Raw genomic sequence first — 27,916 nt, 5'->3', positions numbered from 1 at the left:
ATTTCACATCTGATATTAGAGTTCATGTTCACAACAGTCCACAGATCAAGTCATGGTCTTTGGGGTTAGCTAGTGCTCAGTACTCAAAACAAAAATATAAAGATGTCACCATTTTTAAGTGGAAAAGGTGACACTAAAGTGAGTTACAACTAAACATACATATGTTCAAGAAAATGAAGCTGAACATTTCTTTTTTTAAAAGAAACTTTTTTTAATGTTTATTTATTTTTGAGAGGGAGAGAGAGAGCACGCGCGTGCGCGCGCGCGCGCACACACACACACACACACACACACACACACACACGCAAGTGGGGGAGGGGCAGAGAGAGAGGGAGATACAGAAACCAAAGCAGGCTCCAGGCTCTGAGCTGTCAGCACAGAGCCCAACAGGCGGGGCTCAAACTCATGGACGGCGAGATCATGACCTGAGCTGAAGTCAGACACTTAACCAACTGAGTTACCCAGGTGCCCCTGAACATTTCTTGGTTTTATTTATAGCAATACTTCCTACTATAAGCTGAATACCACTGAATGATAGGTCAGAAAAATTAAAGAATGTTAAAATACTAATGTTTTAAAAATTATCTAATTGAAGACTTAGAGGGTTCAAATCAGATGCGAAAATTTTATTGTGTTTCTATATTATACACACTTTTCTGGCAATAAGATCCTGAGAATTTGGAAAGTTCATCACAATTTCAAAGGGATGTATGATTAAAAAGCAGCTGAGGATGATTATCAAGTTAATGTAGTGAGTGGTAAGCGAAACTTAAATGAAGTTATTTGACCATGGTCATATAACCAGCAAGTATCATATCAGCATCAGCAGTCAAGCCTTCTTTTCACTGAAACTTAAACACCTGTAAAAGGACTTTTTAAATAAATATGTATTTAAGAAAAAAACAAATCTGTATGACCTAAGAGGAGTGAAGGGAACTCTCAGGCGGATGGTAAAAGAAAACTCAAAATGGATAAAGGACCTGAATGTGAGACAGGAAACCATTAAAACCCTAGAAGAGAAAGCAGGAAAAAACCTGTCTGACCTCAGCCGCAGCAATTTCTTACTTGACACATCCCCAAAGGCAAGGGAATTAAAAGCAAAAATGAATTACTGGGACCTTATGAAGATTAAAAGCTTCTGCACAGCAAAGGAAACAATCAGCAAAACTAAAAGGCAACCAACGGAATGGGAAAAGATATTTGCAAATGACATATCAGACAAAGGGCTAGTATCCAAAACCTATAAAGACCTCACCAAACTCCATACCCGAGAAACAAATAATCCAGTGAAGAAATGGGCAGAAAACATGAATAGACACTTCTCTAAAGAAGACATCTGGATGGTCAACAGGCACATGAAAAGATGCTCAATGTCGCTCCTCATCAGGGAAATATAAATCAAAACCACACTCAGATATCACCTCACGCCAGTCAGAGTGGCCAAAATGAACAAATCAGGAGACTCTAGATGCTGGTGAAGATGTGGAGAAACGGGAACCCTCTCGCACTGTTGGTGGGAATGCAAACTGGTGCAGCCGCTCTGGAAAACTGTGGAGGTTCCTCAAAAAATTAAAAATAGATCTACCCTATGACCCAGCAATAGCACTGCTAGGAATTTACCCAAGGGATACAGAAGTACTGATGCATAGGGGCACTTGTACCCCAATGTTTATAGCAGCACTCTCAACAATAGCCAAATTATGGAAAGAGCCTAAATGTCCTTCAACTGATGAATGGATAAAGCAATTGTGGTTTATATACACAATGGAATACTACGTGGCAATGAGAAAGAATGAAATATGCCCTTTTGTAGCAATGTGGATAGAACTCGAGAGTGTTATGCTAAGTGAAATAAGCCATACAGAGAAAGACAGATACCATATGCTTTCACTCTTATGGGGATCCTGAGAAACTTAACAGAATCCCATGGGGAGGGGTGAAGGAAAAAAAAAAAGAGGTTAGAGAGGGAAGGAGGGAGCCAAAGATAAGAGACTCTTAAAAACTGAGAACAAACTGAGGGTTGATGGGGGGTGGGAGGAAGGGGAGGGTGGATGATGGGTAGTGAGGAGGGCACCTGCTGGGATGAGCACTGGGTGTTGTACGAAAACCAATTTGACAATAAATTTCATATTTAAAACAAAACAAAGCAAAACAAAACAAAATAAAACAAAACAAAACAAAACACCAAGAGGGCAGATGAGAGGTGTGACATGAGAACAATCCCCCCAGAATGTAAGAGAAGGACAGAGAATTCTAGGAGGTCATTCCCAAAGGGGGGTTTGTGGGGGGAGGCAAAGAACTACTAGAATATTTGAATATGACTGATTACAACAAAAGGAGTTTTATAGTTCTATCAGAGACTTTGGAGAATTAGAAAAATTAAGCAAAAGGAGGAAAAAGTTGCACAGACAGAAAATATCAGAGTATATGGCATGACATAGCTCTAAACAACGCATACACAAACAGCTCTGCATAGTGATTTCACCAAAATTTGTAGTCATTGGGAGGATTCGGGTAAGGAATACTGGTTGAGGAGGGACTCATAAAAAAGCTAAATCTTTATCATACAGTCAGAAATCAACAAGTAACACCTATAATGAAATAATCAAGAAAGGGCCAAGTTTAAAACATAAATACCATTAAAAAAAAAAGCAGTATAATTTAATAGGGCACTAATGCATTTTGAACAGGACAATTCTTTGTTGTATCGGGCTATGTTAGAGTACAGATAAGCAAACTAAGGCCTGTGGACCAAATCTAACCCACTGCCTGTTTTTGTAAATTAATTTTTACTGGAACACAGCCATACTCATTCATTCATTCATTTATGTACTGTCCATGGCTGCTTTTGTACCATAGAACAGCAGAACTGAATAGCTGTCACAGATACGTATGACTCTCAAAGCCTAAAATATTTACTATATGGCCCTTTACAGAAAAAGTCTGCCAACCCTTGTTTAGAGTATTGCATGACATTTAGTATCTCTGATTTCTAACCCACAAATATCAGCATTCTCCCAAAAGTAATTAAGAAAACCAAAACTTCACACCCCACATTTGTAAACCATCCTTCCTAACTCCCTACCAGCGATGAGGAGTAGTAGAACTTTGGTTTCAGCTATAAAGAATGTAAAATCATTACCTCTGGGGAGCAAAGCTCAGAGGCTGGGTAAGGACAGGGAAAGGTAGTACTGGTGGCTATTTTTTTTCCCAATTAGCCCAGAAACATTAATTTTTCAAAGTAGTCACATGTATTTCTTCAAGACAATTAAATTTAAAAGCAAAATTTAAAAATAGAGCAAATAAAATCTGGTTAATGGTTCTGGTGACTCAGTAACATAAAATGTGTGATTACATTTGCTAGATATAATTTGTGACATCTGTTATGGTTGCTCTGGAGAATTTTTTGGTTGCACATATCTAAAGCTGCTAGGTAAATGACCCGCAGATAAGAAGGGTATTAGTGAGCTAACTGAATGCGAGTGTAATATTTCAAAACCTCCGTTACCAAGAAAGGACAGTAAATCTAGCATGTTCTACAAATGATCTTCAGTGAAGTTCGAAATGTTTAACATAAAAAACCAGACAGATAAAATGCTTAGTAAACATTACTAACTCTCATAATAAGTAGGCATTAACAGAAAAGCTTTCAAGGATTTATGTAGGAAATAAAAAATAATAAAAAATAATTTTGTTTTAGTTTCATTATTCAGTTTTAAGTTGAATGGAAGTTTAAAGGTAAAGATGACATGAATACAGAACTACAAAAGACAGAATTAATAGTATGATCAATGTCAATACTTCCAATTCAGTACCTTATATGAAACATGTGATCCTGTATATCTGTGGCATGTTCTACACAGAAGAGAAACACATCCAAAGACAGACTGTATTCTCAGGTTTGCTCAATCTTGAAAGCACTCTAATTACCATGTCCAATTCAAGTAAACTTACAAATTGTCTGATTTTACCCCATATGAGAAAAGCTTTAAATATATAATTATATTTTGTTAATAGGGACTTGAAGAATAAGGCATCAAAAATGTTTTAAACTATGAAAACAAACATAACTCACTATATACACTAAAAATCTAAAATACTACATATAACAACATACATTTTAAAGAGTCTAAACAACACTCTTTAGGCAAAAACACTTATTTTCAAAAAAGACATTTATTCTCTTGCACTTCATAAAAATATTACATTGAAAGCTTATTTTGAAATATATAGAGGACACAGCTAGTTTAGTAGTTAGGACAATTAATCCTAAAACATCGAAATAAACATTTTACTATTTTGGTTTGAAAAACACAGACCTCAAAGGTTTATTTTATTTTATTGAAAAGATTCAACTGTTGAGTTGAACTTACAAGAAACAGATTAAGACTATAGTTTCTAGATATAAAAAGTTATAAAATTACAAGACTTCTGCTAACCTAGCTTTAAAAGAAGTTAATGCAAGAAAAATTTAATGCTTTTATAAAATGCTAATTATATTCAAAGTCCTGGAAATCTGGCTTATATTATAACTGAAAATAATTAATCTAGCTACTTTAATAATGTGGAGTAAAAAGTGGAGAAAAACACTGTGAAGCATCATCTTTCTAATTTCTTTAGAAATAAAATTAGCACAAGAAAAACCAAAATGCTCCCATTCCACTCAAAAGATCCTGAAATCTATATGTCATTATTTCAGGTAATATTTGACATAAATCCATAGCACCTTAAGAAAAAGCATGCATTTTTAGAATAAAAATATTTAAAAGGTTGAAAGCTTTGACGATCAACTTACCTTCTTTTGATACCAGACTATAGCATCTGTGACTTTGGACGCCATTTATTCCACTGAAATCACACATTCGTCATTTTAGGCTGTGCAAGAGAGAAAAACACACAGACGACTTTATTTCCACCGTCCAAAATGAGACTAAACAACACGTGAACATAGCACTCTGGTTACTTGCAGAGCAAGGGGTGTATGACTATACTTGTATTACACCCTTCCTCATTACTATTTTAGCAACAGGTTCTCTTAAGTAAACAAAAATCAGTTGCCATAATAAAAGGATCTTTCTAAGAGAATGTAACACTTGAATTTTCTAACAAGATGGATTTTTTTAAATAAGCCTTTTAAATAAATTTCAGAATTTCCCAGGTTATACTGGAACTTCTTCATTTAAAAGTAGAAATCCATTCATTCACTCAGTAACAGATCAGTTTTGCTACAGTTCCTATCTAGGAACTAGTGCCAATTACTGTTGCTAAAGGATGGCTTGATAAAGATGCCAAAGTTTATAATCATATTTAATGTTCCCTGGTACTCAGTAAACACAACTTCGAACTAAAATCAAATAACTGGAGAAACTTAACTAATTTATGTTAAATACTAAACTGATATTAGGGTTAGTTACAGAGGAATAATTAATATTAAACACTTCCCAGATATCAGTCTGCTAATCTTCAGAAATTTACCACAGACCATTTCATAAGCATCTTGTGTGTGTTTGTCTAAAAGAGTTTTGGATTCAAAACTTAATGGTTCCTTAGCCCTGGACAGAATTAATTCCAGGCTGATTCCAGTTAACTCTGGAATACTTCTTTAGTCATAAGACCAGGCTGGCACGGAGGGTATGGTGTTAAGGATGAGCCTAAACAGGTTCAAACACCAACACTTGCCCCAGAACTCATTACAAATCAGGATCATCTAAGGCTACAGAGGATGTCAGGGAAATCCTGGGAGTAAAGTACCCTAGTGAGCACATGCAGGTCTGCAACTATAGAGATGCTACTGCTACGGAGTCTGCCCAGAGCAAACAAAATACCAGGTTTACAAATCATTCTTGGAAGCATATGAGGATTCAAATATAAAGAAAATTACTATCCACAAGTTCAAATGTTCAGATGATCAGTCTCTAAATAAAATTTAAGGCAGAATTTACTTGATGTGTGTATTTTTGACAGTGTTATAAACCAGATTGTTTTATTACCTTTCCTACGATAATAATAATTCCATCTTTAACTGACCAAATTCAACCAAACTATGTTTTGAAATTCCGGACAAACGAGGAGCATAGAGTCTAAAGACCTGGATTCAAATACTGTCTTCCACTATCTGGTATGTAATATTGAAAAAGCAACTTAATCTCTCTAACCTGTTTCTTTCACTAGTACAATAGGAATGACTATCTGTTCATCCCTTGGAGGGTTTTGTGACTGATAAGATGATATACATAAAATGCCTACCAGAGTCCAGCACGTAGAACAGATGTTAATTATGATTATTTTTATTATTAATTTTATATTTAAAAATCCTGCAAGCCAAGAACTGGGAAATGTTTATAGTTCCTTTTTTAAACATGGCAAAAGGTTTAGAGAAGGAATACCTGTAATCAGTTTTTGTTGACATTTAAAATAAAAATAGCTACCAGACTATCATAAAATCACAATGTCAATTTCCAACTACATGCACAAGGGAGTATTTAGAGATTTCAAAGTTCACCGCCATTGAAGTTAGTCAGGTATGGCTACTTCCATTTTTCTCACCAGGGTTTTTGGGGAAGCTTTCCCTTACTGATTTAAAATCTCTCATTTTGGGGGCGCCTAGGTGGCTCAGTCATTTGATTGTCTGACTCTTGATTTAGCCTCAGGTCATGATTGATCCCAGGGTTATGGGATCTAGCCTTGAGTCGGGCTCTGTGCTGGGCATGGAGCCTGCTTGGGATTCTCTCTCTCTCTTCCTCTGCCCCTTTTCCCATTCGTTCTCTCTCTCTCACTCTCTCTCTCTTTCCCTAATTAAAAAAACTAAAATTAAAAAAATTTAAAAAAATAAAATCAGGGTGCCTAGGTGGCTCAGTCAGTTAAAGCGTCCAACTTAGGCTCAGGTCATGATCTCAGAGTTTGTGGGTTCGAGCCCCACATTGGGCTCTGTGCTGACAGCTCAGAGTCTGGAGCCTGCTTAGGATTCTGCGTCTCCCTCGCTTTCTGCCCCTCTCCCACTCATGCTCTCATCCTCTCTCTCTCTCTCTCAAAAATGAATAAACACTAAAAAATAAAATAAAATAAAATAAAATAAAATCTCCCATTTTTTTTTCCTAGACATCTCTGAGAGTAGTTCATTAGCTTCAACACATTTCATCCTAGAAGTTTTTTCCATTCATTCTCCCCTCTCCTGCCCTTCACCTTTGCCAAATGCAAAAGCAGAAAAAATGCTACAAAAACTATGAGAATCTCAACCTTTCACTTAACCTCCTTTCACTTTACCTAATCTTTATTGACAAAAATTCCAGGTTATCTACCAAGATAAAAGATCCTCTCTCCTAATCCTCCAGGAGTGCAAATAATATGCATTTCATACACAAAATGTGAAAGGATTTTTTATTCACTCCATCTATTAAATGTATGAGATATTTAATATATTTGGGGAATCTTTAAGTGGTTACATATAAACAGTAATAACTTTTTAAAAAAAAGCTTCAATGAAAGTGAGGAAAACATTGCCTGCTTCAAATAAAATGATCTAAAAGATTATTTTTTAATATACTTTGGTTCACACCAAGCTACACTTAGAAATGAATTTTGAAAATCATTTATAACAGGACACAAAGCATATGAAATGTTATAAACATTTTATTTGTATTTCTTTGGGTCTACAGAAATAAAAAGTCAATCTACCTTTTTTTTTTAAACAAGCCTTTCCTCAGTAATGGCAAGGTTTGTTCTGCAAACTCATTTAATAGTTTTTCCATTGTGTCAACAGCCTTTCAGTGACACAAGTGGCTCATACCTATTTTTAAAACAGGTTTTACAGCATGCTGAGATAGATTTCTGAATTGGACATCTGAAAAAGTACACTCAGAGACACCCAAATTTCATATAACAAGAATAAGTCAACAAACGATTTCATGAATAATTAAGATGATTCTAACAGTCCAGAAACACAGGTTTACAGTCTCTATCATATTGATAGTTCATGCTGTTTTTAATGCTACATTATGACACTAAAGTTAATTTACAGACAAAAAGAGTGGCATAGAAAGCTTACTGGGTACCGTGAATTGAGAATCTTAATCTTTTTTGATCAACTCATCTCAGAGAAGGATGGGTATTAAGATATAGAAATAATCCAATTATAAACCACAGAGCTAACTGCAGACATAACATTTAAATATCGGTATAGACAGTTACTCTGAGCTAATTCTCTCCTTAACACTGCTTTAATCATTATACCTTGTCAAAACACCTGAAAATACTTTACTATGTCAAGGACAACGCAAAATGCATTTATGATGCCAAAGCCCAGGGTAGAGAAAAAGGACGACTACAAAGAGATCGTATGTTGAGTCCACCTTTATAAAATCTCACTATCACAAATATAGTAATGCCCAAGGGTATTCTTTGTAGCTTAAAAAAAAGGGGGGGGGGTTTAACCATTCCCTATGTTAGAACAAAACCCAGTCTATCAAAGACTAGGGGCGCCTGGGTGGCCCAGTCAGTTAAGCGTCTGACTTCAGCTTAGGTCATGATCTTATGGTTGGAGAGTTGAGCCCCGTGTTGGACTCTGTGCTGACAGCTAAGAGCCTGGAGCCTGCTTTGGATTCTGTGTCTTCCTCTCTCTCTCTTTGCCCCTCTGTGTGCCCCTCTGGCTCACACTCTGTCTCTCTTTCTCTCTCTCAAAAATAAACATTAAAAAAATGTTAAAAAAAAAACAAGAAAAAAAAAAAAACACCCAGTCTATCAAACACTACAAATGTTATAAGGAACTTCTCTCATTATTCTGAAACAAACTTCTCTGCTTTACCATGGTTCTCACCACGCTCCAAAACAACTCATTCATGCCCACCCCTGACGCTTCGCCTGTGCTGTTATTCTCATTCCTTTTCTCCATTCATCCATCCTCTTCAATCAGTTAGAATCCTACTTACTCTAAGATGAAGCTTCTTACAAGTGTTCACTTGGACAAAAAGTGCTGAAGCTTGATGTCTCTTTCAGACTGGTCTGTACTAATAAATCTGGTATTTAAATAAAAATGAAAAGCAGTATAGCCACATGTCATTTGATTACATGTAAACACTGTAAAGGAAAAAAACAGATGCATCTTTCTTCCTTTGTGTCTCTAAATAGCCAGTACTTTAAAATAGGCGTAGAGGAAGTAGAGCAGAGAAAAAGCAATGACTAAGCATCAGGAGAATTGGGTTCTAGATCCAAGTTCTGACGCTAAATGAGATGTGCTTTTGAATTAGTTACTGAGTTCTCTGGGCCTTAGTTTCTCACTAGTGCCATCTAGCCAAACATTCCACAACTCAATAAAGACTAAACAACTAACAATTCTAATAATGTACAGGAGTTTCTCTGCATTCCTTTACTAACTCACCCCAAAACACGACCATTAGTTAAACCAGTGTTACATAAATGGAACTTAACATAATAAAACTTTTAGACAAAATGGAACATGGGTTATTTTTATTTATTTATTTATTTATTTATTTTTTCAACGTTTATTTATTTTTGGGACAGAGAGAGACAGAGCATGAACGGGGGAGGGGCAGAGAGAGAGGGAGACACAGAATCGGAAACACGCTCCAGGCTCTGAGCCATCAGCCCAGAGCCCGACGCGGGGCTCGAACTCACGGACCGCGAGATCGTGACCTGGCTGAAGTCGGACGCTTAACCGACTGCGCCACCCAGGCGCCCCAACATGGGTTATTTTTAAAAGGCAGTTTATGCAAATCTCCTCAGACCCTGATTTCATTATTAGTCTGTTCAACAACCTTGTATCACTGTCTACTGCCTTTACAAACCTATTTAGACCCTCTACCCTTTAGAATTAGACTTTTTAAAATCTCACCCTAACCAACTTACCAATATTACTGCTATCATCTTCTCATACACCCTATTTCATTCATTCATTCCTTTATTCATGCACTCATTTATTTACTTACAACCAGGTTGGTTAGCATATAGTGCAATAATGATTTCAGGAGTAGAATCCAGTGATTCATCCCCTACATATAACACCCAGTGCTCATCACAAGTGTCCTCCTTAATGCCCCTTGCCCATTTAGCCCATCCTCTCACCCACAACCCCTCCAGCAACTCTGTCTGTTCTCCATATTTAAGAGTCTTTTACATGGGGCACCTGGGTGGCTCAGTCGGTTAACTGTCAGACTCTTGATTTCAGCTCAGGTCATGATCTCACCGCTTGAGGGATTGAGCCCCGTGTTGGGCTCCAAACTGACAGTATGAAGCTTGCTTGCGATCCTCTCTCTCTCTGCTCTCCCCTGCTTATTCTTCCTCTCTCTCTCAAAATAAATAAATAAACTTAAAAAAGAGTCTCTTATGTTTTGTCGCCCTCTCTGTTTTTATATTATTTTTGCTTCCCTTATGTTCATCTGTTTTCATACATCTTGTTTCAACCACACCATATTTCCTACACTTTTCCACCTCTGTGTCAAAATTAACACTTCTCTTTACAAAACAAGGGGGATTTCCAGAAGGCATCCTAAATTCCACTTTCTCTACAAGTTTCTCCCAAATTTCTCCACTAAAGATTTCTCATCCTGTTCTGTGTTCCCATTATACTTAGTGTATACTCTGTGTACTTGTTGATATGTGGCCCCGTCCCATCTATAAATTTTTTGAGAGCAGTCCAATGTTGTCATTATCTCTGAATTCTCATAATAGCTTTTTTGTATATATTAAACACAATGTTTACCAACCAAATCTAAAAACTGCTAATGAAAGCACACCCACAGATGAGTCCATTTAAGGACCACAATTGAAAATTCTACCCATCCAATTCCTGCACTACTGTGACACGTGCATATATACAGAAACATACTCTTTCCTAACACTAAGAGGTATAAAAATATTGTGAAGTATAATAAATATGGCTTATTTACTGACATATCAATCAACAAATATATAAATATTTGTAGATTTAAAAAGTATAATGAAAAGGAGTTAAAGTCAAACCTGCCAACTCTAGTCTAACTTCATTCTTAAATGCTAAAATTAAATATAACTCAGTGACTTCCTCCACAGCTAAAATAAGCCTTTTTTTTTTTTTTTTTGCTTCAGAAACTAGGAACAAAGCTGTTCTGACCTTAGAAAGGTAATGAATGCTAAAGTTCAAGTCAAAATTTGCTACACTGGTAGCAAAGTTGGGAAGACAGTGAAACTCTGGTAGAAGGAACATGGTATGGGCTGAAGGAAATCTACCAGCTTCAAGGCAGCTACTTTCTAATCATGGGACCCACAGATTGTTATAATTTCCTGCAAAATTTTAAATCTGGAATGAGGATACGATTTCAAAGAAATGTTGTGAAGAATAAATACCACACACTACATGTTTAAAGTTGTTTTCAATCTTAGGACAGAAAAACGAAATGGAAAATAAGGTCTAATAAAAAGAGCTATACATTTCCTCTTATACCAGTTCATAAAAAGAATATTTGTTTTTTTTTTAATTTTTTTAACATTTATTTATTTTTGAGACAGAGACAGCATGAACGGGGGGAAGGTCAGAGAGAGAGGGAGACACAGAATCCGAAACAGGCTCCAGGGTCTGAGCTGTCAGCACAGAGCCTGACGCGGGGCTCAAATTCACGGACCGCGAGAGCATGACCCGAGCTGAAGTCGATACTTAACCGACTGAGCCACCCAGGTACCCCTAAAAAGAGTATTTGTAATTCTTATTTCCCTGCATGGAACCAGTGCATAGTCTGTATATTTGAGGCTGGAGGATAACACCTAATCTAAGAAGGAAAATTATAAGCACGCAACTCTCTAAATCTGTATTTACAAAAACATTTTGTGCTACTGTGAAATCCAAGAGAATCCCTAGAGTGATAGTTTTAATACTACCCACAAAGACCTCTTTGGAACTTCCTGATGGGTACAACCAACCCACCCTGTATGTCCCTTAATGCAACATTGTAAATTTCAGGGTTTCTTAACCTTAGCATATACCCACATCATCTCTATTTCTTGAGCATTTGGGGGGCTTTTCTTTTTTTTTTTTTTTTTTTTTTAAAGTACTTAATATTTTTGACTGTTGTACCACTTGGAAAAATCAATGAGATACAATCTAAATGGCTTAACTTCCTCATTTACTCACAAGAAATTTTTACCATCAACCAATCAGGCGCCACTCAAATATTGACATGTTGGGGTGCCTGGGTGTCTTAGTCAGTTAAGCATCTGACTTCAGCTCAGGTCATGATCTCGTAGTGGTTTGTGAGTTCCAGCCCCGCAATGGGCTCTATGCTGCCCGCTCAGAGCCTGGAGCCCGCTTCGGATTCTGTGTCTCCCTCTCTTCTGCCCCTCCCCCACTCACACTCTGTCTCTATCTCTCCTTCAAAAATAAATAAACATTAAAAAAAAATTTTAAATATAGATATGTTATTACTGGCCTCTAGTAGAAACATTCACTAAATAAATGGCCCAGGTACTCTTTATCAAAATAATAATGCACTACATGATATTCAAATGGTTTAAAGATTTAATAGATCTTAAAAATGATTTTACTTAGAGATTAAAATAGTTAACTATACCTCATCAAAAATGCTATGAATACAATTTGAAAATCATTAGAGATATTTAATCTGATCATTTAATAAAAATACTTATTTACTGAATACCTACTACTAATACTGTACTATTCTAGGCACTGAGGATACAAAAGTGAACACCAAACAAGTGTTTAATCTGCCCTGATTAAACTTACACTGCAAAGAGAAAAGATAGAAAATGAACAAACAGGATAACGTGGTGTTGAAGAAGTGCCACAAAAGAAATGAACAGGGAAATATGATTGGGACAGGGTGGGAAACTTTTGAAAAGAATGGTCAAGAAATCCCAGTAAGATGACATGTGAATTGAGATCTTAGGGACGAGAACAGCCAACTATATGAAGAATTGAGGGAGGACACCCTGAGCAGAGGGAGGAGCAAACACAAAGACCTTGAGGTGGGAATGAGCTTGGTATTTCTAAGGAACAGAAAGGAAGCCAATGTGACACAAGTGACAGTGATTCAAGATGATGTATTAAAGGGAGGTAGGGGTCATGGGATCCCAGGCACCATAGCAAATAATTTTATTACAAAGATAGGAAGTCACTGAAGTGATTTGAGAATGCAGTAATATTCTATTTTGCAAAGACCACTCTGACAGCTCTATAGAGAACAGACTGGACTGAAGAGCTAGAGTGGAAGCAGTGATGCTAGTTAGATGCTAGTTAAGAAAGTCTTAATCCCATGTAGAAGATAACAACATATTGGGCTCAGGTGCAATCAGGAGAGATGGCACTAAGTGGGCAGGTCTGAGTTTTATTTATGGGTAAAATCTACAAGACCTGGAAACGGACTAGGATGAAGCAGGTTGGGGAAAGGGATTAGAAAGAAGAATCTAGATTTTTGCCTTGAACCATTTTCTGAGATGGACACACATTAAAAAAAAGTTTATGAGAGTAAATACAAAAATTTCAGACCTGTTAAAGTCACTAGACATTAAAATAAAGAAGTCAAACAGGTAGTTGGAGAGATGGGTCTGAAGCTGGAGGAGACCAAGAAGGAGGGCGATATGGATTTGGGAACCATAAACACATTGTCAATATTTAAAATCAGAGGTGGGTTACATAGATATATGCATTTTTCAAAAGTGAACAAATTGAAAGATGTGCCTTTCAAAGATCACTTCAATATAGATCATGTGACTGACTTATAACAGCCACTGTTATTAGCAGCCAAACCAAATCTAATGGATACTGTTGGGCATACTTTTGGTTCACTCTTCTTTTCCAACAAAACTTTGTAAACACTGTTCTGGTGTCTTCTAGCTATTGACTGCAATTGAGGAGTCTGCAGTCAGCTAAATTTTTGTCCCTGCTTCTATAGGTCATGTTCTCTTTTTGGCCAGGATGCCAAAATAATTCTCTCATTTTTAAAGTTAGTTATTTCTAAGGTACAGTCAATTTTAATCATTTCATAAATTCTCCCCCCCTGGAATTCAGTGCCGTTCAACCTGAAAATGCAGGTTTTATTTCAGAATATTTCTGAGTAATGTTTCTTTTCCATTTGTTGTAATCTCTGTCAGGGATACACGCTATTCTTACTCAGGACAGTCTTTTCGTGGTCATTTCTTTCCTTTATTTCTTTCCTGTGGCCTATCTGTAGAGCTGCCATGCCTTTTTTTTTTTTTTTTTTTTTTTTTTAATCTTGATGGTGTTTAACATGGGGAGGGCTGTGCTAAGCTCCTACTTATTCTGAATATCCAATAGGTTCTGCTTAACAACTTCAACACCGTTCTCACTGTAGCTGGGATCATTTTTATTTCTGTGCTGACATGTGCAGGCATAGACAGACAGATGCACGCACATGCGCACACACACACACACACACACAATCTTCAATTTGAGAACTGGGTACTGCTTTTCATCTATTTTTCTATAACCCAAAGATGCAGGAAATGGGGTATTTCTGAATGCTGAAATTTCATTAAGTATCTTGTATGAGGATCTATCCCTCCAGTCAGAAGGCTATTACACCTTCGTGAGCTTTGGCTCTTGTCCTTTACCAAAGCGTAATTAAAATGGCAATGTTCCCTGACTCTGTGAGGCTCAGCATTAGTATGAAGATTCTTCCTTGACTTTTTGCTCCCTACGCACCTCTTAGCTCTGCCTCCAGGGGCAGTATTATTGAGCTTGCTTACTGTTTTGTAGGCCTTGTCTTCCTTAGTCTGGCTTCTGGGATATGCAGCGGGAATTACCAACCTCATCCGATACACCTTTTAGCTTCTCATTCTTTCCTTGGCCTCTAGTTTTTTAAGTATTTGGCATAAGTTCACATATACCCCTCTTTTGTCCTCTTCTATTTCAATTTTTGCCCTCTCCTCTTCCCACCCATTTTTTCCTTCTTTTTTTGGTTTTAGTGAAGAAAAGGTCTATGATCCTACTTCATTTTTACTCAGAAACCCTACCCTTACTTTTTTTCAACATTTATGTTTTAAGTACTAAACGTAATCTTTTAAGTTACTGACACAACTGAAAAGTGAAATTTAATTATTCTAAGATAGAGTTGTTAAATGTAAAAAAAAAAAAATAAAAGACAACAGACTCCAAATGGAGTCACTTGTGCTAAACCCCATGTCAGCAAACCAAGACTTAATACCTAACCTAACTGCAGCTTCAACTCTTCCCAGGAATGTCATCTTAAACCAGTGAATCTGGAATTTCCTGGTCAGCACTAGTGAGGTAGTCTGTCTAACAGACCCCTTCCGACCCCCAAAGAAAGATGAAGTAATCTGCTCTTTCCTTGTCCCTACTTCTTCTGCCTATAAAAGTGTTCCATTTTGTTTAGCTTTTTGGAGCTCCTTTCTATTTGCTAAATGGGATGCTGCCCAATTCATGAATTATTGAATAAAGCCAAATGGATCTTTAAATTTACTCGGCTGTATTGTATTTTTTAATAAAACTCACAACAGCTGCATTTTTACTTCTGTTATTCCTAACAGAAGGAAGTACAGAGAAGACATCCAGTTTCACTTCTTCTTTTCAATTCAAGACACTCAACAGAAAATATGGGACCATAAATTAAGCTTTTCTGTGAACCTGTAATAAGTACCTCCAAGAAAAACAAATAAAATGCATTTTCCCTTCTCAAATTGACTCCTCTTTTACCATCTATTCAATCTCCTATTCACACAAGGAATGCTAGAAACTTTCTTGGCTTTCTCCCTTTCCCACCACCACTAGTTTTTTATATGTGGCACATAGGAACCATTCAGTAAACATGAAGGAGTAAATAAATATAGTCTACTTTGTCGTGCTGCCAACACATCTCTCCTATAATCCTTCCGGGCCCATTATCAGGTCTGGTGCAAGTAAGTCACCATCACCTATTACCAGGAACACTCTAACAGTCTCTTACTACTTCTTCATTTTCTTTTTTTTTATTAAAAAAGAATTTTTTTTTAATGTTTATTTATTTTTGAGAGAGACAGAGAAAGAATGCGAGTGGGTTGGGGCAGAGAGAGAGGGAGACACAGAAGCAGAAGCAGGCTCCAGGCTCTGAGCTGTCAGCACAGAGCCCGACACAGAGCTCGAACTCACCAGCTGTGAGTTCATGACCTGAGCCGAAGTTGGACGCTTAACTGACTGAGACACCCAGGTGCCCCACTACTTCTTCATTTTCTGAACTCCTGACCTCCTCATGTCTATCTCCTCTTCAAAAATATCTAATGATTTCCCATTGCCTAAGAAAATCAGGGGCGTCTGGGTGGCTCAGTTGGTTAAGCATCCGACTCAGGCATGACCGGTTTCAGCTCAGGTCATGATCTCATGTTTTGCAGTTTTGAGCCCCACATCAGGCTCTGCGCTGACAGTGTTGAGCCTGCTCAGGATTCTCCCTCTCTCCTTCTCTCTCTCTGCCCTTCCCTTGCTCACGTGCTCTTTCTCAAAATAAATAAATAAATAAACTTAAAAAAAAAAATCTTAATCAGTATAGTAGACAACCCCCGTCCTTTTTTCACAACCTGATCATAGATTTATTGCCTTTACAATCAGTAGCAGCTATCTTCTTCCACACATGACCTCTCAGCTACCCTCTCCAACTTACCATTCATATACACATCTTAAATCTAGCCATGTGGGTTTCTGAATGTACCATACATTTTCATGCTTGCCTTCCAGTCCTGGTCATATTTCCTCTGTCTAAAATAATTTTTATCAGGGAGCTCGGGTGGCTCAGTTGGTTAAGTGTCCGACTCTTGATTTCGGCTCAGGTTATGATCTCACAGTTCATGAGGTTGAGCCCCGAGTCGGGCTCTGAGCTGACAATACCAAGCTTACTTGGTATTCTCTCTCTTTGCCTCTCTCCCATTCTCTCTCTCTCTCTCTCAAAATAAATAAACATTTTTTTAAATTAAAAATAAAATAAAATAAAATAACTTTATCCCTGTTCTGACCTATTGGACAAGACACATTGGATTCTTCTAGGCCAAGTTCATCAGGAAATTAAATTTTGAGAACATATAAGCAGTAGCATTCAAATGACTTAATTAGAGAGTAATTTTATATTTACGTATTTTAAACTACCAGAAAAAAAAAAAAGGCTAATTAAACACGGCATCGAACTTTACTCCTTTACGCTATGTAACTGAGGGGTGCCTGGGAGTTCAGTCAGTTAAGGGTCAACTCTTGATTTTGGCTCAGGTCATGACCTCACAGTTTGTGAGTTTGAGCCCCAACCTGGGCTCTGCTCTGACAGCACAGAGCCTACTTGGGATTCTCTCTCTCCTCTCTCTGCCTCTCCCTCACTCATGCTCCTGTGTGCGCACTCTTTCTCTCTCAAAATAAACTTAAAAAATATATAATATATAAGGGAAATTACAGCAAAGGCATACATATATATGCACAGGTAAATAGAAAACAAAAATAAAAATGAAGCTTTAAGTAAGATGTATGACTAGTAACTAACCTTGCAGATCTGAGAAAGCAGAACATGATAGTGGACAAAAGAGAACACCAACCCAATTTATACCATAAAAATCAACAAAAGCTTCAAGGACTGTGGCCCAGGTTCCACTGGAAGTAGGAGTAAAGATGTGGCTGAAAGGAGGTCTAGTTAAAAGCTATTAAAGCAGCAGATATGCATTCTCACTCCATACTATAATAGTGACTATTTCTCCATGCCCCTGTAGATCACCAAGTCACATGTGTATCTAAAGACAGGTAAATACAATATCAACTAAAAATGCTGAAAGTATTTGCCCCTGGGAAAGGGAAAATGTGGGGAAGGTGTTCTAGGGTTGTTATTTTTCCTAAACTTTGTATAACCATCTCTTTGTGATATTTTGATTCATAGTAAGAAATATAGTTGACCGTTGAACTCAGCAGTTGGAGTACAGACCCCCCTGCAAAGTCGAAAATCCACACATAACTTCTGACTTCCCTAAAACTCAACTACTAATAGGCTATTGTTGACTAGAAGCCTTACTGATAACATAAACAGCCAATTAACACATATCTTGTATATGTATTATTATGTATTATTACCCTACAGTAAAGTAAGCTAGAGAAAGAAAATGTTATTAAGAAAATGATAAGGATGAAAAAATACATCTGCAGTACTGCACTGTACTTATGGGAAAAAAATCTGCATATAACTGGACTCACAGTGTTCAGACCCCTGTTTTTGAAAGGTCAACCGTGTTTGGTCTTCATTCCTATTACAGACACAGAGCTACTAAAACCCTTTGAATTTCCTATGGGGAGAATGCTAAAGGGGTCTTTTGTTATGTTAATAAGGTAACTTTCAGAAAGCACCTAAACAAGGACACTCTTTGCCAGTGGAGTCAAAGAGGTTGGAACTTTCAGTCCTAGTACTCCCTACCCTTCCCTCAACCTCCTGGGGGCAGAGAACAGCTGGAGATGGAGTTCAGTGATTCAGTCAATTGTGTCTATATAATAAAGCCTCAATAAAAAACAAAAGTTCAGGATTTGGAAAGCTTCCAAGTTGGAGACCATGTGGAGATCTGGGGACAGTTAAGTGTGCGCAGACAGCATGGAAGCTCTAGGTCCCTTTCCCCATATCATGTCCTCTATGAATCTGCTGTATCTGTCTCTTCTGAGTTATATCTTTTTGTAATAAACCAGTAATCTAGTAGGTAAAATGTTTCTCTGAGTAGTGTGAACTGCTCTAGCAAATTAACTGACCTCCAGGAGGGGGTGGTGGGAACCTCCAATCTATATGTAAGTCAAAAGCCCAGGGGATGGTCTGGACCTGTGAATGACATCTGAGGCAGGGGGAGGGGCAGTCTTGCATGACTGAGTCCTTACCTGGTAGGATGTGATGTTATCTCCAGACAGATAGTGTCAGAATTGAGTTGAATTATAGGACACCCAGCTGATGCTGGAAAATTGCTTGGTGGTGGGGGAAAAACACACACATTGGAATTGGTACCAGAATTATACTCTTAAGACATGTATCTGTGGAACTCTGATAAAAATTACAACTTGAACCAAGTTTTAGATTTCAATTTCCAAAGTTATAGCTTCAGTAAACTAGAATCCTAGTATTCATAAACATGATTCAATTATGTAAGTATATTCCAAAACATTCATTTAACATATCGGACAGCCACCTCTTTCTTACCTAATAGTCTTAATTATTCTCAGATTCTGTTATTTGCAAATTTGCCTGCTAGTTAATTGTTACTTGCAAGGTCAAAATACTCATAGTACTTTCCCTAATCATTTCCAGACACGCAGAGACTAGCAAAAAACTTGAGATGTCTGATGTGAAGGTTTCCAGAAGAGGTCAAACAAGATGATGGTCTGTCTTCTTAAGACAGCTTTCACATTATCTTTTTTTAATCTTTTTTAAACCTTTTTTGTGGTCTATTTTGTGACTTTTTTTGCATGTTTTGCTTTTTATTGCTGATTTTTTATTTAAAATGGCCCCCAAGGGTAGTGTTGAAGTGCTGTCTAGTGTTCCTAATGCAAGAAGGCTTTGATGTGCCTTATGAAGAAAATGTGTGTTAGATAAGTTTCATTTTCATATTAGTTACAGGGCTATTGGCCATGAATTCAATGTTAGCAAACCAACACTAAGTAAATAAGGTGTCTGTAAACAGCAACACATATGAAACAAGGTTATGTACTGATCAGCTGATGAAAATGCTGTGACCAGTGGCTCACAGGAGCTTAACCCTGTATTTCCATAGGAGCTTTACTTCAATGTTCACTAATTCAGTGTTTGCTGCCACCTTCTAGAACACAACTACTATGAATAACAGGAATCAACTGTAATTGGACTTACTGACTGGGCTCATTCTAAGAAGGCAGATGGAGGGTTAATATGGTGAAGTAGAAATGAGAACCAATTTGTGTTCCTGGGCTTCTTTGTCCTATAGTTACAGTGGCCAATTTAAAATTAGTATTTATGGCTTTAAATGTAACCAGAGTACTTTTTAGGGGCAAGTAAACTATTCAGGGAAACCAAGTCATTTTTAAAATGATGAACATATTGCTGGTCTGCAAATCTATTTTAGGTAAAACCATTATTAATATGTCCAGATCATCAATTCAGATTAATAAAAATAAAATTTGGGGGCTTTGCTCCATATTACTACTAACTACCACACCAAGAGGCCTAATCTGCCTGGAAACTCAGGAATGCAACACAATTTCACAGCCACTAAACTTACATTCTTCTAATCTGAGGGAAATTCCTATATATCAGGAAAAAACAAATACTTCAATTTCTAGCCCATTCAAATCTGTATCACAGAGAAAAGTACTTTATACACATGCTACAACTACTACTTAAACCAGAATCATGAGCTTAATTTCATGAGCTTTTCATTTTTGCCTAATCTTTTCAACAATAAAAACCATAGTAGGGGGGCACCTGGGTGGCTCAGATGGTTGAGCGTCTGACTCTTGATTTTGGCTCAGGTCATGATCTCACAGTTGTGAGTCCTGTGTCAGGCTCTACAGTGACAGCGTGGAGCCTCCTTGGGATTCTCTCTCTTTTCTCTCTTTCTCTCTCTCTCTGTCTCTTTCTGCTCCTCCCCTGCTCGCACATGTTCTCTCTCTCTCTCTCTTAAAAATAAATAATTTTTTTTAAAAAAGACCACAGTAGGTGCTCAATCACTACAACTATTCCATTTCTGTTCTCTCCTTCACAGCAAAGTTTTGCTATCTTCTCCAATTTCTCTACCTTCTCTCTTCAATCCAATCATGCTTTTACTCCCCACACTCTACTGAAAACTCTCCTTAAGGATACCAATGACTTCTAGTTGCCAAATCCAATGATCACGTCTTGGGGCACCTGGAGGCTCAGTCGGTTGAGCGTCCAACTCTTGGTTTCGGCTCAGGTCATGATCTCATGGTTCGTGGGTTCAAGCCCCATGTCAGGCTCTGCACTGGCAGCACAGAGCCTGCTTAGGATTCTCTGTCTCCCTCTTTCTCTGACCCTCTCTCACTTGTGCTCTCTCTCTCAAATTAATAAACATTAAAAGATAAAAAAAAATAATAAATCCAATGATCAGGTCTCAGTTGCTCATCATACTCAACATACCAGCAGTATACAATGCAGCCAATTATGTTCCCTCCTCTTGGAAGACTTTATTCACTTAGCTTCTAGGAAACCTGTCTTGGGTTTGCTCTTAACTTTCTGGCTATTCCTTCTCACCTTTTTTGCTGGCTCTCTTCTCCCTAAGCTCAGTACTTAGACATCTTCTCTGGCTTTGTTTAGTCCCTTGACGATCACTTCAGGTATCTTGGTTTAAATACCATGTATGTAGATTACAGCTATAGCCTCACCTGTCCCCTAAATCCACTAGTTTAGAAAAAGTCAGATAAATTTCCTTACCTAAGGACTTCTCAGAGCCTTTAATATATTGCTGTGCATTATAAATATCCAAGAGAAGAGTATGTACACAATATGTCTTATATTTATTTAGAACAGAATCCTTTCCTCACGATGCATCTTGTGAGATATACAATTAACTAAGCCACTAAATATACCATACTAAGCTATCTTTCAAGTAGTTCCAACTTCTCACAGCACAAATTAATTATATAAAAATGGGCAAAATTTCCCTCTGAAGAGGTAATGACTGAGTTTGAAGTTTTCAAGGCAGCTCACTCCATTAGAAGAGAGTTTGCCTCAAAATTTTCCTTATGCAGAGAGAAACTGTGTCTTTCTTAAGTTCCATTCACCTGTATTAGTTGCCTACTGTAAATGAGCACAAAACTTATTTATCACATCTTCAGTCTTCAAATAAAATAATGTAATAAGTATATGCTGTTGTTAATCATTTTCCAGATTAAATGTGCCCAGCTCCTTCAATGTTCTCCATATAACATGATTTCCATACCTCTCATGATCCAAGGCATCTTCCTCACCAGATAAGATCTAAATAATTCCTAAAATGTAGTTGGCCAAGAAAATAATCTATTTATCCCAAGAGTACAAAATACAGTAGACTTATAACTTCTACTAATTGGGACATGATCATTTGGTCATGCGGCATAAGAATATATTCACTTTTTTATTCTTAGCAGTCACGACACTGGTTGACTCAATAATCACTTCTGAAAATAAAGGTGTATTATACACATCCACACATATACATACACATATGTATACAATACATTTAGCTATGTCCACTGAGAAGGCTTAGAAGCAGCGATTCCTTAGTAGCAATAAGCATTATCTAGCAACCAAATCTCTAAACACTATTCTACAGTAAAAGAAACCAAGGCTCCTTAGAGAAATGTCTGATTCCAGTTGGCACAGAGACAGTACAAGGTGATTCTGGAACATCTTGTGGGGTCAGAAATTAAGAAGGTGCTCAAAGAATGATAGGGACATTGTCAAAAATTAAAATAAGAATATACTGGTATGGGGCGCCTAGGTGGCTCAGTCGGTTGGGCATCGGACTTTGGCTCAGGTCATGATCTCATGGTTTGTAAGTTCAAGCCCTGCATCGGGCTCTGTGCTGACAGCTCAGAGCCTGGAGCCTGCTTCAGATTCTGTGTCTCCTTCTCTCTCTGCCCCTCCCCAACTTGTGCTCTGTCTCTCTATGTCTCTCAAAAAATAAATAAATGTAAAAAAAAAAAAAAAAAAAAAGAATATACTGGTATGAATGAATGAATGAATAAGAAGGAAACTTCCCTTTATAGCAGGGAGCCAACTAACACAGAAGAAATTAGAGAATTACAAAAACAAAGTTACCATTTGGCAACACTCTTCCTGAGATGTAACTGATACAGAACATTGCATAAGTTTAAGTTGTACATGATTTGATATACTGTGAAGTGATTACCACAATAAGTTCAGTTGACATATATCACCTCAGTTATAATTTTTTCCTTTGTGATGAGAACTTTTTTTAAATGTTTTTTTAAATGTTTTTTAATGTTTATTTATTTTTGAGAGAGAGACAGAGCACGAGCAGCGGAAGGGCAGAGAGAGGGAGACACAGAATCTGAAGCAGGCTCCACGCTCTGAGCTGTCAGCACAGAGATGTGGGGCTCGAACTCACGAACTGTGAGATCATGACTTGAGCTGAAGTCGGATGCTTCATTGACTAAGTCACCTAAATGACTTCCCTTTTTTTTTTTAATGTTTATTCTTGAGAGAGAGAGGGACAGAATGCAAGCAGGGAAGGGGCAGTGAGAGAGGGAGACACAGAATGTGAAGCAGTCTCCAGGCTCTGAGCTGTCAGCACAGAGTCCGACGTGGGGCTCGAACTCATGAACCACGAGATCAAAACCTGAGCCGAAGTCAGATGCTAACCAAATGAGCCACCCAGGCACCGCCCACCCCCACCCCCCACTTTTTTTTAGTAAGCTCTATACCCAACATGAGACTTGAACTCACAACCCCGGATCAAGAATCGCATGCTCTACTGACTGAGCCAGACAGCTATCTTTGTGAAGAGAACTTTTAAGTAACCATCTTAATAGCTGATTCATGCAAGAATCATCAATAAATATTAAAGCTAATGGGCAAATCTGTGAGTAATAGGATATTTACACAAAGGTTCTCTCCACAGGTATTTTATTAGCTACAAAGAGTGACTTTACCTTGGAGAAACCTGGCAGGTATCACCTTAACTAAATAACCAAAGTTATCATCATCAGTAAAAAGAGAAATTGCAGCATTTGCTTCTTGATATAATACACTATGAAGAACACACCATTACATCTGTGGTATTCCTGCCCTTATAGAACCAGAATCTAATTTTTGGAGAAAAATCAACCAAATTAAAATGGAAGGATATTCAACAAAATGACATGTCAACACTTAAAAAAAAGTCAATATCAAGAAATACAAACATAGGCTTAAGAAATATTCCAGCTTAAAGGAAACTTCAGAGACATGACACTAAATGCGGCATATGATCCGGGATTTTCTTTTGCTAAGTGGATACTACTGTGAACTGGTGAAAGGTGAATAATACTAGCAGCTAGATAATAGTATTATATCCATGTTAATTTCCTGATTTTTGATCATTGCACTTTGCTTATGTTGGAGAATCACCTGGTTTTTAGGAAACAAAACTGAGGCATATAGAGAAAAGGAGTATCAGGATTCTAATAAGTCAGGAAAAAGTAATACATGTGTATCTATCAACATAGATAAAAAGGATAAAGCAAATATAGGAAAATGGTAATATACAGTTAATTTTGGCTAAGGATACACAGAAATTCTTTATACTGTTCTTACAACTTTTCCTTCAAACCTGAAATTATGTCAAAAAAGAAAAAAGCTACAATAAGCTTTAATTCAGTTTTAAAATACCTCCTTTTTTATGTTAATTTTCTACACACAAACTATCAACTAAATATACATAATGCTTCCTTTTATTTTTTTTTAAGTTAATTTTTATTCATTTTGAGAGAGAGCATGAGCAGAGGAGGAGCAGAGAGAGAGAGGGAGAGAGAGAATCCCAAAAAGGCTCCATGCTGTCAGCACACAGTCCGATGCGAGACTCTTAACTCATGAACCCATGAGACCATGACCTGAGGCGGTATCAGGAGTCAGACGCCCAGCTGACTGAGCCACTCATGCACCCCAAAGCCTTCCTCTTATAATTAAGTGTATTTTCTCATTAGTGTGGTTGCAGTGGTAGAGAATAGGATAAGCACAAGAAAACTATCCCTGTGTTTTAATTTAATAAATTTACAAATCCACCTCCATCAAAAGAAAAAGGTCACTCCAGTTGCCTATGATCAATGAGGAGACAGATTTTTAGATACTCTTCTAATATCTTTTTTTTTTAATGTTTATTTTTGAGAGAGTGAGAGAGAGACAAAGGAAGGGCCAGCGGGGGGTTGGGGGGGTGGTGGTGAGAGGTTCCCAAGTGGGCTCCATGCTGACAGCAGAGAGCCCAATGTGGGGATAGAACTCACAAACTGTGAGATCACGATCTGAGCTGAAATTAAGAGTCAGATGCTTAATGACTGAGCCACCCAGCTGCCCCTCTTCTAATATCTTAAAGCCCATTTCCTCCAGAGATTTTTAACACCATTTAATACCTATTACTTCAAAGGTTAAGTTACAATGACTGCTCAAAATATAAAAGATAACTCTGGATCATAGCAGTATTTTTAGTCATTGTTGCAAATATTTTCCAATGATGATAAAAATTGAATTATTATACTTAGAGAAATAAACACTTCTCACTATTGACCCTAGTAATATTCTATTCTAGTCATATGTTTCACACTCACACAATTTTTGTCATAAAAACTGGATTTATAAAAGAAGCAAATGCAACTAATTGCTCACCTTTTTCAACGTTTATTTATTTTTGGGACAGAGAGAGACAGAGCATGAACGGGGGAGGGGCAGAGAGAGAGGGAGACACAGAATCGGAAACAGGCTCCAGGCTCTGAGCCATCAGCCCAGAGCCTGAAGCGGGGCTCGAACTCACGGACCGCGAGATCGTGACCTGGCTGAAGTCGGACGCTTAACCGACTGCGCCACCCAGGCGCCCCGCTCACCTTTTAACTCATCATACATTCCTACATTTGTTTTAAAGGAAATAGGAATGCTGAGGAACATGAACATAAATACATTTATCCAATCAAAACATATGATATCCTTTGGTTCTGGCTATGCAAAGCTAATACATTATGAAATCATGGGATTTAATTAAAACAATTAAAACGTGGTGCTTTACATTTAAATTATTACTATAAAAATATACAGGGACTCCCATTTCTTTAAAAAATTTTTTTTCTAATGTTTATTTATGCTTTGAGAGAGAGAGAGAGACAGTGAGTACACTAGCAGGGAAGGGGCAGAGAGAGAGAGAGAGAAAGAATCTGAAGCAGGCTCCAGGCTCTGGGCCTGTCAACACAGAGCCTGACACAGGGCTCAAACTCACAAGATCAAGACCTAAGCTGAAGTCAAATGCTTAAAAGATTGAGCCACCCAGGCGCCCCAACAGAGACTTTCATTTCTAACCATGATGAGAATATCAGGGGCCACATTAATCTTCCCATCTTAAATACCAAAAACATGGACAAAAGAGTAAAAAGTTTTCAGATACCGTACAACAGGTAGCACAATCTCTGAAAGAGGAAACAAAAGTAAGCCCTCTAATTTCTCTAGTGTTCTGTCCATAGAGTTTCTAGGATGCAGCACTAAGATGGGAAAACCAGAGCCAGAGAGACTCCCCAAATTGAGAAAACAATTGGGCGCCTGGTTGGCTCAGTTGGTAGGGCACATGACTCTTGATCTCAGGGACATGAGTTTGAGCTTCACATTGGGCGTGGAACCTACTTAAAAAAGGAAAGAAAGTTCAGTGATACCAAGATAGCTGGAGTTCCAAGGACAAAGTACCAGAGAGGAAAAAGCAGCAAAAAAAAAAAAAAACCCTCTGGAGTTCTGCAGTACATCCCCCCATAAGTTTCCAGCTGACTACTGATCAGCACATGTATGTAAGAAAGCCAGAGACAGAAGCAATCAGAACAATTACCAAAGTTCACAAAGGAATGATAAGAGTTCACAAAGTGAAGAAATCCTGTAACAAGGGGCAACAGCTAGAGCATTCAGAAGAGGATTATACCAGTACTAGGAACAAACTAACCTTACACTAAAGGATGCTCAGGTCTCACCTAACAAAGCTTAAAAAGCAAGCCTTGGAAGATTAAACTGTTTCTAAGTAACTTAACTGTGTCCCAGAATAAACCTCAAAAATTTAATACAAAGGAAAGGTATTTCCAAACAACAAAATTCACAATGTTTAACATTCAAACAAAAATTAGCAAGCATACAAAGAAATAGGAAAATACAATACATAATAAGGAGAAAAACCAGTTCTAAAAATGGACCCAGAAATGACAAAAGTGATAGGATTAGTTAAGGAAGGACATTACAGCTATTATGTACAAAACACTGCTGAAAAAAAATTAAATGAGACAAAAATAAATGCAAACCAACCTTATGTCATGGATTGGAAGACTTAGGATTATTAAGAAGTCCACACTATCCAAAGTGATCTACAGATTAAATGCAATCTCTATCAAAATTCCATGATATTTTTTTTTTTTTGCAAAAATAGAAAAATCCATCCTGAAATTCCTATGGAATCTCAAAGGACCCCAAATAGCCAAAATAATTTTAAAAAAGAACAAAGTTTAAGGACTCACCATTTATTTCAAAACATTCAAAACAGTGTAGTTCTGGCATAAATGCATACAAAAAGACCAATGGAATAGAACAGAGTCCAGAAATAAATGTGTATGGTCACATATATGGTCAAATGATCTTTAACAAGAATGCCAGGATCACTCAATGGGAAAAGACAGACTCATTAACAACTGATGCTGGGAGAACTGGATAGTCACATGCAAAAGAATGAAGGTGGCCCTTTATCTTATACCACATACAGAAATTAACACAAAATGGATAAAGACCTAAACCTAAGACCTGAAACTATAAAAATCCTAGAAGAAAACTTAGAGGAAAAATTTCATGATTTTGGACTTGACAATGATTTTTTAGCTACGACACCAAAAGCAGAGACAACAAAAGCAAAAACAAGTATGTGGGACTATATCAAACTTGAAAAACTGTTGTGCATCAAAGGATACAATCAACAGAGAAAAAAACCTATAGAATGGGAGAAAATATTTGCAAGTTATATATCTGATAAGGGGTTAATAACCAGAATATATAAAGAACAACTCCTTAACAACAAAAAAAAACAAATAACTCAATTAAAAAATGGGCAAAGGACTTAAATGGACATTTCTCCAAAGATAATGTACAAATGGCCAAGAAGCATATGAAAAGCTAATCAACATCACTAATCATTAGGGATATACAAATCAAAACCATGACATATCACCTCACAACCATCAGGATGACTACTATCAACAAAACAGAAAATA

At 37.4% G+C, this 27,916-nt stretch overlaps 1 protein-coding gene and 1 pseudogene across 9 annotated transcripts in view; both read right to left on the bottom strand.

The window, feature by feature from the left end:
• Positions 1–4,871, bottom strand: part of LOC123606362 — a 35,967-nt pseudogene extending 31,096 nt beyond the window's left edge.
• PHTF2 (putative homeodomain transcription factor 2) overlaps positions 1–27,916 on the bottom strand; it is a 124,961-nt gene that overhangs the window by 87,693 nt on the left and 9,352 nt on the right. For 6 of the 9 annotated variants that reach the window (XM_045494577.1, XM_045494579.1, XM_045494581.1 and 3 more), the window contains one exon: positions 4,796–4,875. In XM_045494577.1, the coding sequence (XP_045350533.1) occupies positions 4,796–4,840 (45 nt within the window). In that variant the 5' untranslated portion in view covers positions 4,841–4,875. Of the gene's footprint in view, positions 1–4,795; positions 4,878–27,916 lie in introns of those variants that run through there. The other 3 variants (XM_045494578.1, XM_045494580.1, XM_045494582.1) reach the window with 1 other exon arrangement.

The sequence above is a fragment of the Leopardus geoffroyi genome, chromosome A2 (genome assembly GCF_018350155.1).
Source record: "Leopardus geoffroyi isolate Oge1 chromosome A2, O.geoffroyi_Oge1_pat1.0, whole genome shotgun sequence".
Taxonomy (NCBI): domain Eukaryota; kingdom Metazoa; phylum Chordata; class Mammalia; order Carnivora; family Felidae; genus Leopardus; species Leopardus geoffroyi.
Note: the sequence above shows the minus strand (reverse complement) of the source record. Positions and strands in the feature narration are given on the sequence as shown.